The following is a 13,705-nucleotide window of genomic DNA, read 5'->3' as shown; positions in this document are numbered from 1 at the left end:
TCATAATACAGGACTAGCAGGACTGGGGAATTCTCCCCTTGGCAAAATACAGTAAAATGATGTTATCTGGTGAAAAAGAAAAAAAGATTTTGAAGCCCTGGCTCTAAAATGACAGCCCAGAACACAGGAATCCATGAAAGAGTCACTTTATAGCAGAGGGGTCAAAGAATGTAGTTATAATGGGTTACAATGGGGACATTTTTTGTCCCTAAGGAGCTCAGAGGAACTATTTTGTTTGTACAGTGTATTATAGATCTATTATAAGCCTGACAGCCTCAACCTCCAGCTCCACCCTAAAAAAATCCAATCAGTTGTGACTGCTAAAGGGGGGGGGGGGGGGGGGCGGGTCGCTGTGACGGAGCCGAAGAGTCATCGGTCGGGTTTAAAAGTGAGTGATTTCTTCCTCTCGCTGTTGTACTCTTGACTGCCCCTCGCAATGAAAAGGAATCACACTCAGCTCTTTCTCTGGGTCAAGAGAAACAAAAAAACAGCTGAATTTCATACCGTCATCACAGAAAAAGGAAGCTGAGGAAATGATGTCTGATTTTAATATCAGCTTAGAGACACAGCAGAGAGTAAACTGATTTCCTTATTTACAAAAACTAAAATAAAGAAGTAACAGGTGACTACTTCTGCTCTATACACTTTCAAGACAGGAAGTTAAGACTGCTGAGAAACCTACCGACTGTTACAATGACTACACAGCAACTGTCCTTTACATTAAACCTTAAACACAACATTAAACTAAACCAACACTGCCAAGTCATCACCCTACTCCAACAGGTTTAACCTGCCTCGACATACTGTAAGATGAAGAGGATGGAGCCGACCCCGCATGTGTAGAGCACGCCTGGTGACATGAGATGCTGACAGGATCTGGGTGTCACTGTCTGGCGTTTCCTTCTTCCTGTCACTGCCACCATGCACAAGCTCTGTTATTACGCTAACACGAGCTGGCCTCCACCCAAAATTCAACAGAGCGAGAGATGTCAAAAGATGTCACCTGTGTGTGCTGTGATTAAATTAAAGATAAGTAGTAACAGATTTTAAACACTGCTTCAACAACGCTTCATAAACAGTCAAATCAGAGCAGGTCCATTTTGACCCAGGATGACAAAACATTTGACAGATTATCACAGACTTGTATATGTCAATGTTTAGTCAGGATACTGTTTTGAAGCAGCTTCAAATCTTTTTCATGGCAGCACACAATGGCACTTGTTGTCCTCCCAGGTCAAAATTGACCCCAGGTTAAGAAAAAAAACACCCAAATTCTCTGCTTTATTTTCTTGTGTCAGTCTTCTAAGATAGCAAAGTGAATATCTGGGTTTGACCTCGAAAAACATCTGAAGACAATTTGGGAAATTGTGAAGGACTCTGTGACAGTTTATAAACCAGACGACTGTTCCATGATGAAAAGAATCCATAGCTGCAGTCCTAAATGTACACACACACTTATATACACACATGCACACACAATATCACCATGCTGACTACATCAAATCCCCTTTACACCAAAGTCAAACCACTTCTCCTCCACAAATATGAAAACTAATCCTAATTCATTCTTCTCTCTAAATGCGCGTCAAAAATCCTCTAAAACCTTTAAAGACGGTGCGGAGCAGCAGAGTGTTCTCACTTCCTATTCTTGTGTCACAAAACATGACAACGACAACACAAACATGTGCCAGGTCCGTTTGCATCTTTCATCTCCTTTCTACAGAAGCAGCTACAGCATTTTCTCAGCCAGACCACAAACCCAAAAAAAAAAAGGAGAAATGACTCGACAAGCACAATCCGTACAAATACGGGGCACTACCGAACATTAATCATGGCTAATACTAATTGCCACAGTGACCGTGGTTTATGTTGGCATGAGACTACGATCTCCAGAACTTTAGTAGTGCATTACTCCAGTTTCCAGGTTTGACAAGTTACTGAAAGTAGTGCCTGAACTGTTATTTCTCATGGAGATTAAGATCTTTATTTCTGAGAAACAAGAAACATTCACAACATTGAAAACACAATGAGTGGATGGAAACAACACGGCTACACAATAAACAAGGGACTCAGTGCAAAAACAGCTAGGGGAACATAAAAAACATCAGATGACAAAGCTTCAAAGTCTCCAGTTTGAAGGCAGTTTGTGTACATGCTGGAAATCTGAGGTAGTTTCAACAGTAAAGCTTTGTTAATGAATAACATGAGATGGGTTATTTCCTCATGACTGTAAGGAAGTCAATTCAGCCATGTGACACACAGAACAATGATGAGTTAATAGCAGCACATAAAATAAAAAAATATTGCAGGTTTTTGTGGGTTGCTCTACCTGCAGCAGGAATAAATGAGTACTTTTGCAACTGCCGGGCTCCCAAACAGTAGGGCGACTGTAAAAGGGGGAAAGTGCGTGTGTGTGTGTGTGTGTGTGTGTGTTGCATGTTGGCAGAGAGAGAGGAGCTCCGAGGTGGTTCTCAAAGCTGATTCCATACCTCAGTCTAACCCTGACATTGAGTAACACGCAAATTAAAATAGCTGACTTCGGGGGTCGCGGCAGATTCTAGGACTAGATCGACCACATGTATGAAAGAAGACAGGTGTGTGTCCGACTGTGTCTGTGTGTGTGTATGTGTATTCAGTTAAAAGCAGAGAGGACAGGAGCTCTTTAATCACAGAAAGGCCAAGTGTTCCACTTCCCTGCTCGGCATCCATCACCGCAACCCAGTTCTTCCCACCGTCCCTCCATCTTCAATCCCTTCTTCTTCCTCCTCCTCCTCCTCCTCCTCCTCCTCCTCATCCCATCCACTGCTTTGGCTCTCTCTCCGCCCGAGCCCATCAACAACCCCCCCCCCCCCTTCCCCAAACCCAAACTCACACGCACACACACACACACATACGCACACACTCCAACGATTTCTTGCCAGTGAAGCATGCCACCGAGGCAAAGCTCCTTTTCCTCAGGATTTATAATCCCACGGGCTCCGGCAAAAAGGCAGCTGAAAGAGCTCTTTATAAAGCCGGGGGCAGTCGGTGGCTCACCTCTGGACGGTCACTACACTCAGCATTAGCTCCAGGCATACAGTCGAGGATCACAAGCAAAAGGGGGGAGGGAAGTTTTTGCTGACTGAATAAAATAAATATATAGATAGAAATGTAGCCTGAAAACCTACAAAAACTGCCCGGGAAGCAACGAGCATCTTTACAGAGAGGCTCACATTTGCAGCCTGCATGATAATGACACAAGATAGATCTCATCTAATCAAATGAACATGCTGTAACCAAATTACAGGAGACTACTCATGGTTGCAGACTGAAAATTAGTGCTTCTGCTACATGCACCAGCAGGAAAAAAATCAAGCTCTCTGTTTCCTGATATCTTGTTCAGGTTTTACTCATCTTTCTGCCCCCTTGAAAACCCTGTTTTAAGACACGGAGCACATCATAATGTTGGTTTGAAACTCCTCCATATAACTTATTACATGTGTCTGTATAATAAAAGGGTTTGGCACACCTAAAATGACTTGACAGAGATAAGGCAATCACTGGTGTTAAACTATATTTGGTGACCCATTAGATTCTGTGACCTACAGCATTGGGTTGGTTTAGGCTCGGGTTTGGGTAAGAATATCAGGGCAGGTCACACAATCTGACGTGTCACCAAATACTGTGTAACACCGGTAACCAGAAAGAGGAAGTGTAAGACTGTAATTAAACAGGAGTATGAAGTATGTAAGGATGATTTGAAATGTAGCAATGCTCATATTGCTGACTGATAATTTCACTTGCACTCATTTGTGAGTCATTGTTAGCCAGCTGTAACCCATCACTGTCATTAATCCTTGTGTGCTTTAAACTCTTTCTAATGCAGTCATGTTTGTTTTTCATTGTTTTTTTTAGATATATGTAAATGATTGTATACTGTAAGTGATTGCAAATGTGCCAGTCAAAAATAGCCCCTCGAGGGACCATGAGGTATTTTTGACTTACTGAAACTGAACTATACTTTCAATTTTCCAAAACAAAACAGGTCCTACCATTTTTCCCAGCTATGCATTTCCTTAAAAGACACCGTTTGTCTAGGAGGCATGGATTAATCTGATTAACTTCCATAGCCTATTATCTGTGTCTGTGGCACAGAAACGCACCATCATCTCTGGCAAACTGAAAGAGAGAGACAAAATACTGGATGTCTCCACTTAGCCTTCAAGGTGAAACATCAGCTTTCTGTTTTTAACTACTGGAAGATACAAGTGTTGTTCGTGTGTCACTAACATTCTGATTATAGCTGGAAAAATGAATATGCATGTATGTTAATGTGAATGTACTAATGACACCATTCTAGGATGATACCATCTTATACGTCGAGGTATTATTATACAATGTATGTCGGTGAGTGTATATATATTGAACACTTAGTTAGTGTTGCCTGTCTCCGTGCATATAGTGTAATAACAAGCGTCTGAAACAATGAATTACAGCCACCAGCTTTACGGTACATTAACTACAGTAGCTGTTTAATTGGTACCTTAACCGGCAATGACTTTGACTTGAATATTAATCTTGACCAACCTGTTTGAGATATTTCCTGTGCTATTTAAACCACAAACAGCCTGCAAGTATCACTAACAATGCCTTCATGGTCAGCCCTGTGTTGCTCTCATTTCTTTTATAAGCTAGCTACTGTAGCTAGTGTAATAATAACAATGGGACCCCCGGCTCGCTGCGGCGCTTCACGTCCTTATTCCCCAAAAAAAGCAGCTAGCGTTACCGTTAGCTCTCCAGTTCCACCGGACTGGCTGGCGGCTAGCTGCCTTACCATGTCAGCTATCAGCGTTTCTGGCTACGGTAGCCTTGTGTTTTTAGAGAGACTGTTGTGAGGCTGGCTAGCTGCCTCCGTCGACAGCCACACATTTCACAACAACGCCGCAATGACAAGTCGCCCACTCCCGAGAACACACACACACACACGGAGAGAGAGAGAGCTAGAGCCGTGTTATTTCCTCAACAAAAAAAGGAGCCGAAAACAAGCTCCGGAGACATTGCAGAGGAATAGCTTACCCCCTTTTTTGTTGCTTCTGTTGGTAGTCCAAAGGTGGTAAAACAAGACGTAAGATCCAAGCAAGAGGGCGAGTAGAGACGTCTCTGTGTGGAGCAGACTGCACAGATGAGACTCCGGCCACAGCGCAGGAGCCTCTGTGTGTGTTTGCTCTGCCCACTTACAAGAAAGCGAATGGCAGTTTAAGGGACCGCCTGCGTGTTCACCACCCGCGAAGAAAACGAAGAACGACATAATGTTGAGTCTGTTTAAAAAAGAAAAAAAGGATCTAAGCGCCCTAATGTTACCCGAAAAATTGATTGACATTGATTTGTGGACTCCCTTGAAAACAAGGATTAGATTATATCAACTGGAGGGGCTAACTCTCAAGAGTGCATTTAGGGTTAGGCTTAAGGTGAGGGTCAAGTTAAGGTTAAGGTTAAGACTTTCACTAAGCGTTCCTCTGGCTGCTCCAGTCTAGCACCAATACTGTATTAACACTATACACAATACACAATATTATACAACTTGCAATTCATCAAAGTGAAGAACCAACAAAATTCCCAGACTATAGATGGCTGTCCCTTCTTTATAAATACATTGTTTTACATACTATCTTATTTAAATCATGATTTAATGTTTGGTTAAAAGAGACAGAAAAACAATCTCATTAACACACATGCTGGTCTTGGGCCATAGTGTCTGAAATTCAATGACTTGCCGTATCTTGTTAAACTGTTAAACACAAACGGAGGAGACATAAAATGGGGTTGATCCCTAACTGCATATAGTACTTTACTGCCATCTGCTGGCTGTTAGACGCTACAGGCTGAGACTTGAGTTTTTATGTAGAGACTCTGAAGACAAATTGGGTTTTGTATGTGGTAAATGTGCAGTAAGTAAAATACTGATTTATACTGAGTACTAATGTTTCAATTTTATTTACAGGCCTGGTCATTTTCATACCATATTTTTATTAGCCCTCCTGGTATGCATGCATTTCATTACTCAGCTGATAATAGGCCTAATTATTGTGGAAATAATAAAGAAATTCATAGTACTGATATGTATACCAGCATCAGAGCTGAAACATAGCCAACAGTGAGGTGGAGCAACAATGGACTTTCTACCCATCCACCAAAGAGAAGTGATTGAGTAAGGTGCAAAAGGTGGAGAAAATGTGTGTACACAGCAGCTCCTTCAGGAAAATTGTTCAAAAGTCCTTGTATCTCAGGTTTCGCTTGTTTTTCTTTGCTTAATGATCTTGAAAGATTAATGTATTATTAAATTGCTCAGTACATGTGGCTCAGTATGAACATTTAGTTAGTTAAGTGGATTTGCTTGGAGACAGCATAAATTTATATTTCCATAAACAAATCAGTGGCAAAAGCTTTCTCCTGTAGCTCTTTTTCTATAAACTTTCAGACTATGTAACACAATAAAATCCTGATACGCTAGAAAAGACACATCAATATCCATTCCTCTGTATGGTTAGCCCACATTCATACTTCAGTAAGACAGTTTTCAGAGAAAAAACACAACTCCCAAGCTCAGTGTCTGAGAAAATAGATTTATTATTCAAATAAGCAACATATACACAGTGTGTTCATGGTTCTAATCATCAGAAAGAATATGAATATAGTTGAGCTGCAGTCATTTACAGACACATTAAGTTTATATAATTATCATACAGAGCTATGCGGCAGTAGAAATCCTTTGATGACATCAATAATTCACATTCATATTATATTCATACATATAATTTACTGTACAGACGTAAAGAGCTGAAGGCAAAGGAGAGCTCCATTCCCTCTAAGGCACCCATGATTAAAATGACTTCAATACCATCAGTGTACTAAATCACATGAGAACACAGCAGCAGGGGTAAACTTTACTTTGATGGGGTTTCTTTGTTCATTACAGGCTGATTTATGTGACTAATTGTGTAGTTATAATCTGAGAGACCGTGACCTTTTCAGGTGAGAATTGACTGTGTATGGAGGTGAAGAATGAGCTATAAAGTTTGGTGTGAGACCACAAAACTAAGGAGACTGCTTTAAAATGGGAGGTAAATCCCCTCCGTGCCATTCAAGCAGATGATATCCCAAATTTAATTGCTCAAAACAAAATGTTTATTACCTCAAGAAGAAAAGAGAAGGGAGAAACCACATCTCTAAAGTCTACAAAGCTGAGAGGCTAAAAAGGCAAATTACTTTGGCTGAAACACATTCTTAACAGCATTTTCCAACAACACTGTCTAATAAACCGACCCTGCAATGTGATAAAACAACCTGCAAATCACAAATAAATCCACAGAGGAAAAAGAGAGGGCATGTAAAATACAATAATCAAACAATGCTTTATGCATCTCATTATTTCTATTACATCCTTAGAAGAAAATGATGATGGGAAACTATAAAGAGTTCAATTAATGGGAGTAGAAAGAGGTCATACTTCGGTGGAGCTCAGGGAGAAAACTATCTCTTTCAATAGAGAACAGATTTTATTCTTTCCCTTCACTTTTGACATATTTAATTCAGACTTTTTGTAATTCTAACATAACACTGTTTGGCTGCTTAGCTTACATACTTGTTTCTCTTTTCTATCTGTATGAGTTCACTTTTCTAATCCATTCCTTACACTTTCACTCTTTTTGGTATTGGTAAAGTATTGACAACCTCAACATCCAAACTCTTTAAATGCCAAGTATTGAGCTTGACAGATCTGCTGTGCTTACTTTTGATTAGACAATTCATTGTTTTGCAATTTCAAACTTTTTCAGACCTTTCGTCTCAAACAAAAAAAAGAAAATCACATTATTCTCTGAGAAATGACAGCAGTATAATCACAATAAACAAACTATTTTCAGACTCTTCATACAGTAAATATTATTACAGTAGAATCAGACTGGAGATGCTACACTGCACCTTTAAAAAAAAGCAATGTAGTAGAAGTATGATTAATTCAATTTTCTAAAAGGAGAGAAAAGGTAGAACAGTGACTGTGGTTGTGCTGATTCATTTCCCAAGTCTCTTCGCTACGTCCTGATAGGCTAGCTCGATCTCCTCGTTGGCTGCACACGTGTTGGTGAACTCGTCTCGGTCGTAGGCGTTACCCAGGTAACGCCAAACTCCTCTAAATTCAGACGGGATGTCATAGTTGCGATATTTCTTCGCAACCACCTGGCGGGGGAACAAGTTATAGCAGCACAGCTTGTCAAGGGAGAATTCATAAGATTTAGATCAACCATCCAAAAATGACACAATTAAACAAAGGTTACCTTGACTACATGGAGTTTGGGCAGGAGGTTACAGTCAGCAAGCGTCAGGTCATCACCGTCTAGATATTTACGGTTGGATTCTCCCTCAAAGTGATGACCTGCCTGAACCTCTTCAGGTAGTGGACTCATCAGATACTCATCCAGCTTAGACAAGGCCTTGTTCAGACTCTGCTCTAACGCTGAAACACACACACACAGGTCCAAAAGGTCATTACAGCTGATTATAAAGTTTCCTGGGTGCATGTATCAATTGCTTTTGCGTACAGCGTGCTTACCATTATGTTTATCTGGTTTTGTGTTTTTGACGTAAGCTGAGAATCTGGCAAATATGTCATTTCCTGCTGTGTTGGAGTCACGGTTCTTTGCTGCAAGTTTGGGATACCTGAAGAACAAGATGTGAACATTCATTCATTAGGATGCCACTTGGTATATTTCTTATATATATATGCGTGTGTGGATTTGTGTGTGAGGCCTACTTTGGTGGAGCCAGATTCGCCTCAAGGTACTCCTCGATTTTGTTGACATCGGTGAGTACCTCCCCCTGGAAGGTGAGGAAGGGCGGGTGAGTCCCCGGGGCCAGGTTGTGAAGGTCAGCCGGTTTCCTAATCAGAGCGGAATTACTTTTACTACCTCATCCATAAATCTGACGTGTAATGAATCACCATCAGAGATAAGTTTCAGTCGCCATTAAATATATGGTCTTCTTTCCCATATCATCAGCAATGCTGTCTGTTGCTGCTAACCACCATGAGCCTCATTTCTCAGTAACAAATGCTCTTATAAGTGAACTGTTTTCAAATGTGCTCCACAGAGAGGTTCTTCATTACTTTCATGTGTTTCTCAAAGCTGCAATTGAAGCGAGGGCACCGTAATTAAATACACATATTAAAGCTGCTCTGAAGCTTTCTGTTGGCTGATTAATCAAACAGTAAGTTATGGGGATACTGTGTTGGTGCACACACGCACACACTACTAACACACACACACACACACACACACACACACACACTTAAAGAAAGATGTTTTTTAAAGAATCAGAATGCATGGATGTGTGGATTTTTGCATAATATATGCTGAAAGTTACCACTATGCAATCTACAAACTGGGCCAGTGTATAAAACTACATGATGAAGATGAAGATGAAGATTAGGCAAAGAAAAACACAATTGTGCACATTAATGACTTGCTGCATAGTTTCATTAAGTGTGAAAATTGGTGTTATGAAACATTTTCACACAAAAAACCCAGTTTCCAGCTGCAAGTCACCACTTTCACATGTATCATTTGACTGATTGCATTCATTAGCAGCTTAAACAAACACTTTTGTAAATATGTTTCATGCTTTCATAGCCTTGTAAAGACTCAGTTAGTTCAAATGCATTAATAAATATGTGACTCATACTAGAAATATGATTTATTATCTATGTGATTTATTATCTAGTCTGATGCATATTAGAGTGTTGTAATGTTATTTTATTATTACCTCTTGAGGTCAACAGTGGTCACATTGAAGACTACTCCCTTCAGCCAGAGGATCATGAAGAGGCGCTGAGAGAATGGGCAGTTTCCAATGCTCTCACCGTCAATCCCAGCCTATAAACACACATGTACACACACAAACACACACACACACACAAACATGATGAGACATTGCTACACAAATGACTTCAGGGATGACTTCAACACTGAACACTGTCTGTTTCTGTTGCTCACTCCTCTTCTCATACATGCCCAAACACATGCACACTGACAGGCACACACATGCCAATTGCACACTAGAACAGACATACACTGATTCACATACATGAGGCACACACCCCTGACACACAACTGAACAAGTGTTCAATCAGTCAATCAATCACACGTGTACTTGTACAAGAAGAAGAATGTGTGTGTGTGTACGTGTGTGTGTGTGTGTGTGTGTGTGTGTGTGTGTGTGTGTGTGTGTGTGTGTGTGTGTGTGTATTTGCACACATAGCCTACATCATTGGCAACTGGTCAAATACAGTAAGAGATATTTTTTGCGTGTGTGTGTCTGTACGTGTGTGTGTGTGTGTGTGTGTGTGTGTGTGTGTGTGTGTGTGTGTGTGTGTGTGTGTGTGTGTGTGTGTGTGTGTGTATTTGCACACATAGCCTACATCATTGGCAACTGGTCAAATACAGTAAGAGATATTTTGTGCGTGTCTGTATGTGTATGTGTGTGTGTGTGGTTGCATGCATGTGTGACTATGTGCACACATACATAATTGGCAACTGGTCAAATACAGTGTGTATGTGTGCAAAGCTGCAACATGACACTGTAATGAGACACTGTGTCCAACATGAATAATCCACACTGCTTCCATTAGCCGCTTCACTGCCTGTTTGGACTTCTGGTTCCTACACGCTTTAGTCGTGTGCATCAGCTCTAGAAATCACAGAACTTTCCAGCTAAAAGAAACACATACACACACACACACACATACACACACACACACACTGCACCTGAAACCTATGTGTGGGCGACTTTTCTATACTTTAAGGTACTTTTCAAAAATTCCCAAAGAAACAGCAGCCAATTTGTTAGACTTGACACAAAAAACCCAGATTTCAAGATTTTAAACCATATCAGTTGTTTTGTATGTTTTAGCCAATTTACTAAAAATCACATACATTATATATATATACGAACTAACTGCTTTAAGACATTTGAGTGTATTATTTCTACCTTTATATGCAGTCATTACAGTTTCCAGTCATTTCAGAACAATATGAACGTCAATGAAGTCAAAAAGCAGTCGTTACATTACCATTATGAGTGTGAATCAGTTTCACTATTGCATTTCACTATTGTCTAAACATATAATGATACTGTGCATGTATTCAAAAATAGTCAGCAATCATGTTAAGATCAAACTTGGAAAAACACTGGCCCTTATTAAATCTGAGGAAACAAACACATACTTTAAGCATCATTAACTTCCAACATTATTGCAGTAAATGACAAATGCCAAATAAGGTTGATCCAATTGTTTTAATATTTAAAGGAGCAGTTCCACATTTTGGGAAATACCCTTATTTTTCTATCTTGCCTGAAGCTAGATGAGAGGAATGATATATCACACTCATATGTACTCTGTATGTTAAATATGAATAAACAGGCAGAAGTTAAGTAGCTTAGCTTAGCATAAAGACTGGAAACAGGGGGAAACAATTAGCCTGATTCTGTCCAAAGATAAAAAGTTACATGACGTTGCCAAGAAATCTGCTAATTGCTTGTGTTCTGCCAAGAAATAGTCTGGCATATAACTCACTTTGTTGTTTTTTTTTTGTGTGGCTCAAACAAACAAGATAATGTGTTAATTTGTGTATTTTAGAGGTGCTGGCAAGCTAAGCTAATGGACTAGCTTCAAATTTAGCACCCAGGCTTGACAATCATGTTAATTTTCTAATCTAACTCTCAGTAAGAATGTCCAAACTATTCCTTTAAAGGTTTTCCAAGTCATTTTTTTTCCATGAATATGTCTGAAACTTGCCACACATGTTCATAAGTGTACACACAGCACACCCAAAAGACTGACACACTCCCATATTAAAAACCAATACATCCTGGCCTGCTTTTCATTAAATGTCCATACAGTAAAAGAGCAAAATGATAAAACTGTGTGCTTACTATACATATACTGTATCATAACCTCAGACAATTTAAAGCTGTTGTCCTCAACACTGAAAGGACCCCAGTAATAATTCAGTAGGAGAGAGAAAGAGAGAGATTGTCTATGCACGTGGGTGTCAGGTTCACACACGGAAAATCAGCACGCAACAACAACAACATGGCATGCACCCGCTTAAAGGAGCCACCCCTCAACACACACACACACACACACACACACACACACACACACACACACACACACACACACACACACACACACTCTCCACAGGGTACAGATTCTATAGTGTGAATGAGTTTGAAGTGTGAAATGGTAAAGTTTATATAGAAATGACGTTTAGAAGTGCATGGAAAGCTTGTGATGCTGTCATGACACACAGGACTGTACACACACACACACACACACACACACACACACACACACACACCAGAACTTACACCAAACTCCCCACCTTGACAAATAGCTCGATGTCAGGGTCCTTGTCTTCCTCTGCTGCAGTATCCGTCATGGTCAAGGAAAACAAAAAATGCTCTGTTGGGCTGGTGTGTCTTGTTTCCTCAAGTGTGTAGATGTATATGTGTGTGTGTGTGTTTGTTTGTGTGTGTGTGTGTGTGTGTGTGTAGCCCGTTTCAGTTTACAGCAGATTCTACTCCAGGTTTATTTGGTGAAGTCTGCTCAGTCCCATAGAAGCTCTGTGAGAGTGTCAGCTGAGGACGAATGCAAGGGAGGGAGATGGAGAGAGAGAGAGTGTGTGTGTGTGTGTGTGTGTGTGTGTGTGTGTGTGTGTGTGTGTGCGTGAGGGGTTCAATTTGCACCCATGCCTTCAGCAACGGGGCGTGACAGTGTCGGTCAAAAATAACCCCCTCGGGTAGGGTGGGGTGGAGGGGGGGGGTGTCCAAGCAGGCGACGAGGGAAAGGGCAGACTGTGTCACACAAGGGTGCCCTGCTGCCCCTCCCACGCTGTACACCCCTGATTGACGACACAAGCGGGTGACTTTGAATCATCAAGAGTCATCCTCTCCTACTCAGACTCATCAGCACCCACGGGCCCCATTTTGGGAATTCTCACTCTGTGACTCTGCATCACTCAGCTGACTCCCGACTAACTCTTTGAGGAGATGTGAGCTTCTTGTGAGAGTCAAATGTGACAGGTTTTTATTGTAAGGAGGTTTACTGGCAGCTTGGATATACATACTGGTTAAAGTCCACATAAAAGAGTTTAAAAAAAGATTTAACTTAGTTTTATAGTCTATCCATAGCTTGATATATCTTATTTATCTGTGTCATAGAGCTCCATTATTGTCCAAAAAACTCCTACTTTACTCACTACTTCTATGAAATGCATAAGTGCTATAACTCTTCATACAAAGAGGAAATAGAGACAGACTGCTGGTACAGGAAGAATCTTTTTGGATCTATTTTTTCCCGTAAAAGATGTTATCATGTTCCTTGTAGAGGTTTTTTGTGACACGTTTCTTGTAAATATTCACTAGGAGAGAAACCATGCATTGTTGTTTTTGGGGTCCTGGTCCAGGTCCAGGTCCAGGTGTATCTTGTATCATGTATCTGGACAATAAGCAACACTGAGGAATTAGGAGTCATGGTGTGCAGACTCAGTTTGCTTCATGGACTCTATTTCATAGAGGAAGTAAAAAATTGAGTGTGTCTTCATACTTAAATTTGTTGAGAAATTATTGAAAACATTTCAGTGATAAGCATTTTATGACTTTAGTAGGCACC

General features: G+C 40.6%; 1 protein-coding gene across 1 annotated transcript; it reads right to left on the bottom strand.

The window, feature by feature from the left end:
- Nucleotides 1–7,662: 7,662 nt before the first annotated feature.
- Nucleotides 7,663–12,525, bottom strand: clic5a (chloride intracellular channel 5a). The gene is made up of 6 exons (XM_053314411.1): nucleotides 12,417–12,525; nucleotides 9,796–9,905; nucleotides 8,789–8,914; nucleotides 8,588–8,694; nucleotides 8,313–8,491; nucleotides 7,663–8,214 (listed from the first exon to the last, which is right to left on the bottom strand). Exons 1-6 carry the CDS (start codon nucleotides 12,471–12,473, stop codon nucleotides 8,050–8,052), a joined length of 744 nt encoding a protein of 247 aa, XP_053170386.1. The 5' UTR covers nucleotides 12,474–12,525; the 3' UTR covers nucleotides 7,663–8,049.
- Nucleotides 12,526–13,705: the final 1,180 nt, after the last annotated feature.

The sequence above is a fragment of the Scomber japonicus genome, chromosome 24 (assembly GCF_027409825.1).
Source record: "Scomber japonicus isolate fScoJap1 chromosome 24, fScoJap1.pri, whole genome shotgun sequence".
NCBI lineage: Eukaryota > Metazoa > Chordata > Actinopteri > Scombriformes > Scombridae > Scomber > Scomber japonicus.
The sequence above is the reverse complement of the archived record's forward strand: the minus strand, read 5'-3'. Positions and strand labels throughout refer to the sequence as shown.

Coding starts and splice junctions, on each gene's coding strand:
- clic5a (XM_053314411.1), bottom strand. CDS start 12,473: ATGACGGATACTGCAGCAGAGGAAGACAAGGACCCTGACATCGAGCTA. Junction 8,695..8,788: donor GCGAATCTGGCTCCACCAAA/GTAGGCCTCACA, acceptor CTTGTTCTTCAG/GTATCCCAAACTTGCAGCAA. Junction 8,215..8,312: donor CCAAACTCCATGTAGTCAAG/GTAACCTTTGTT, acceptor TTCCCCCGCCAG/GTGGTTGCGAAGAAATATCG.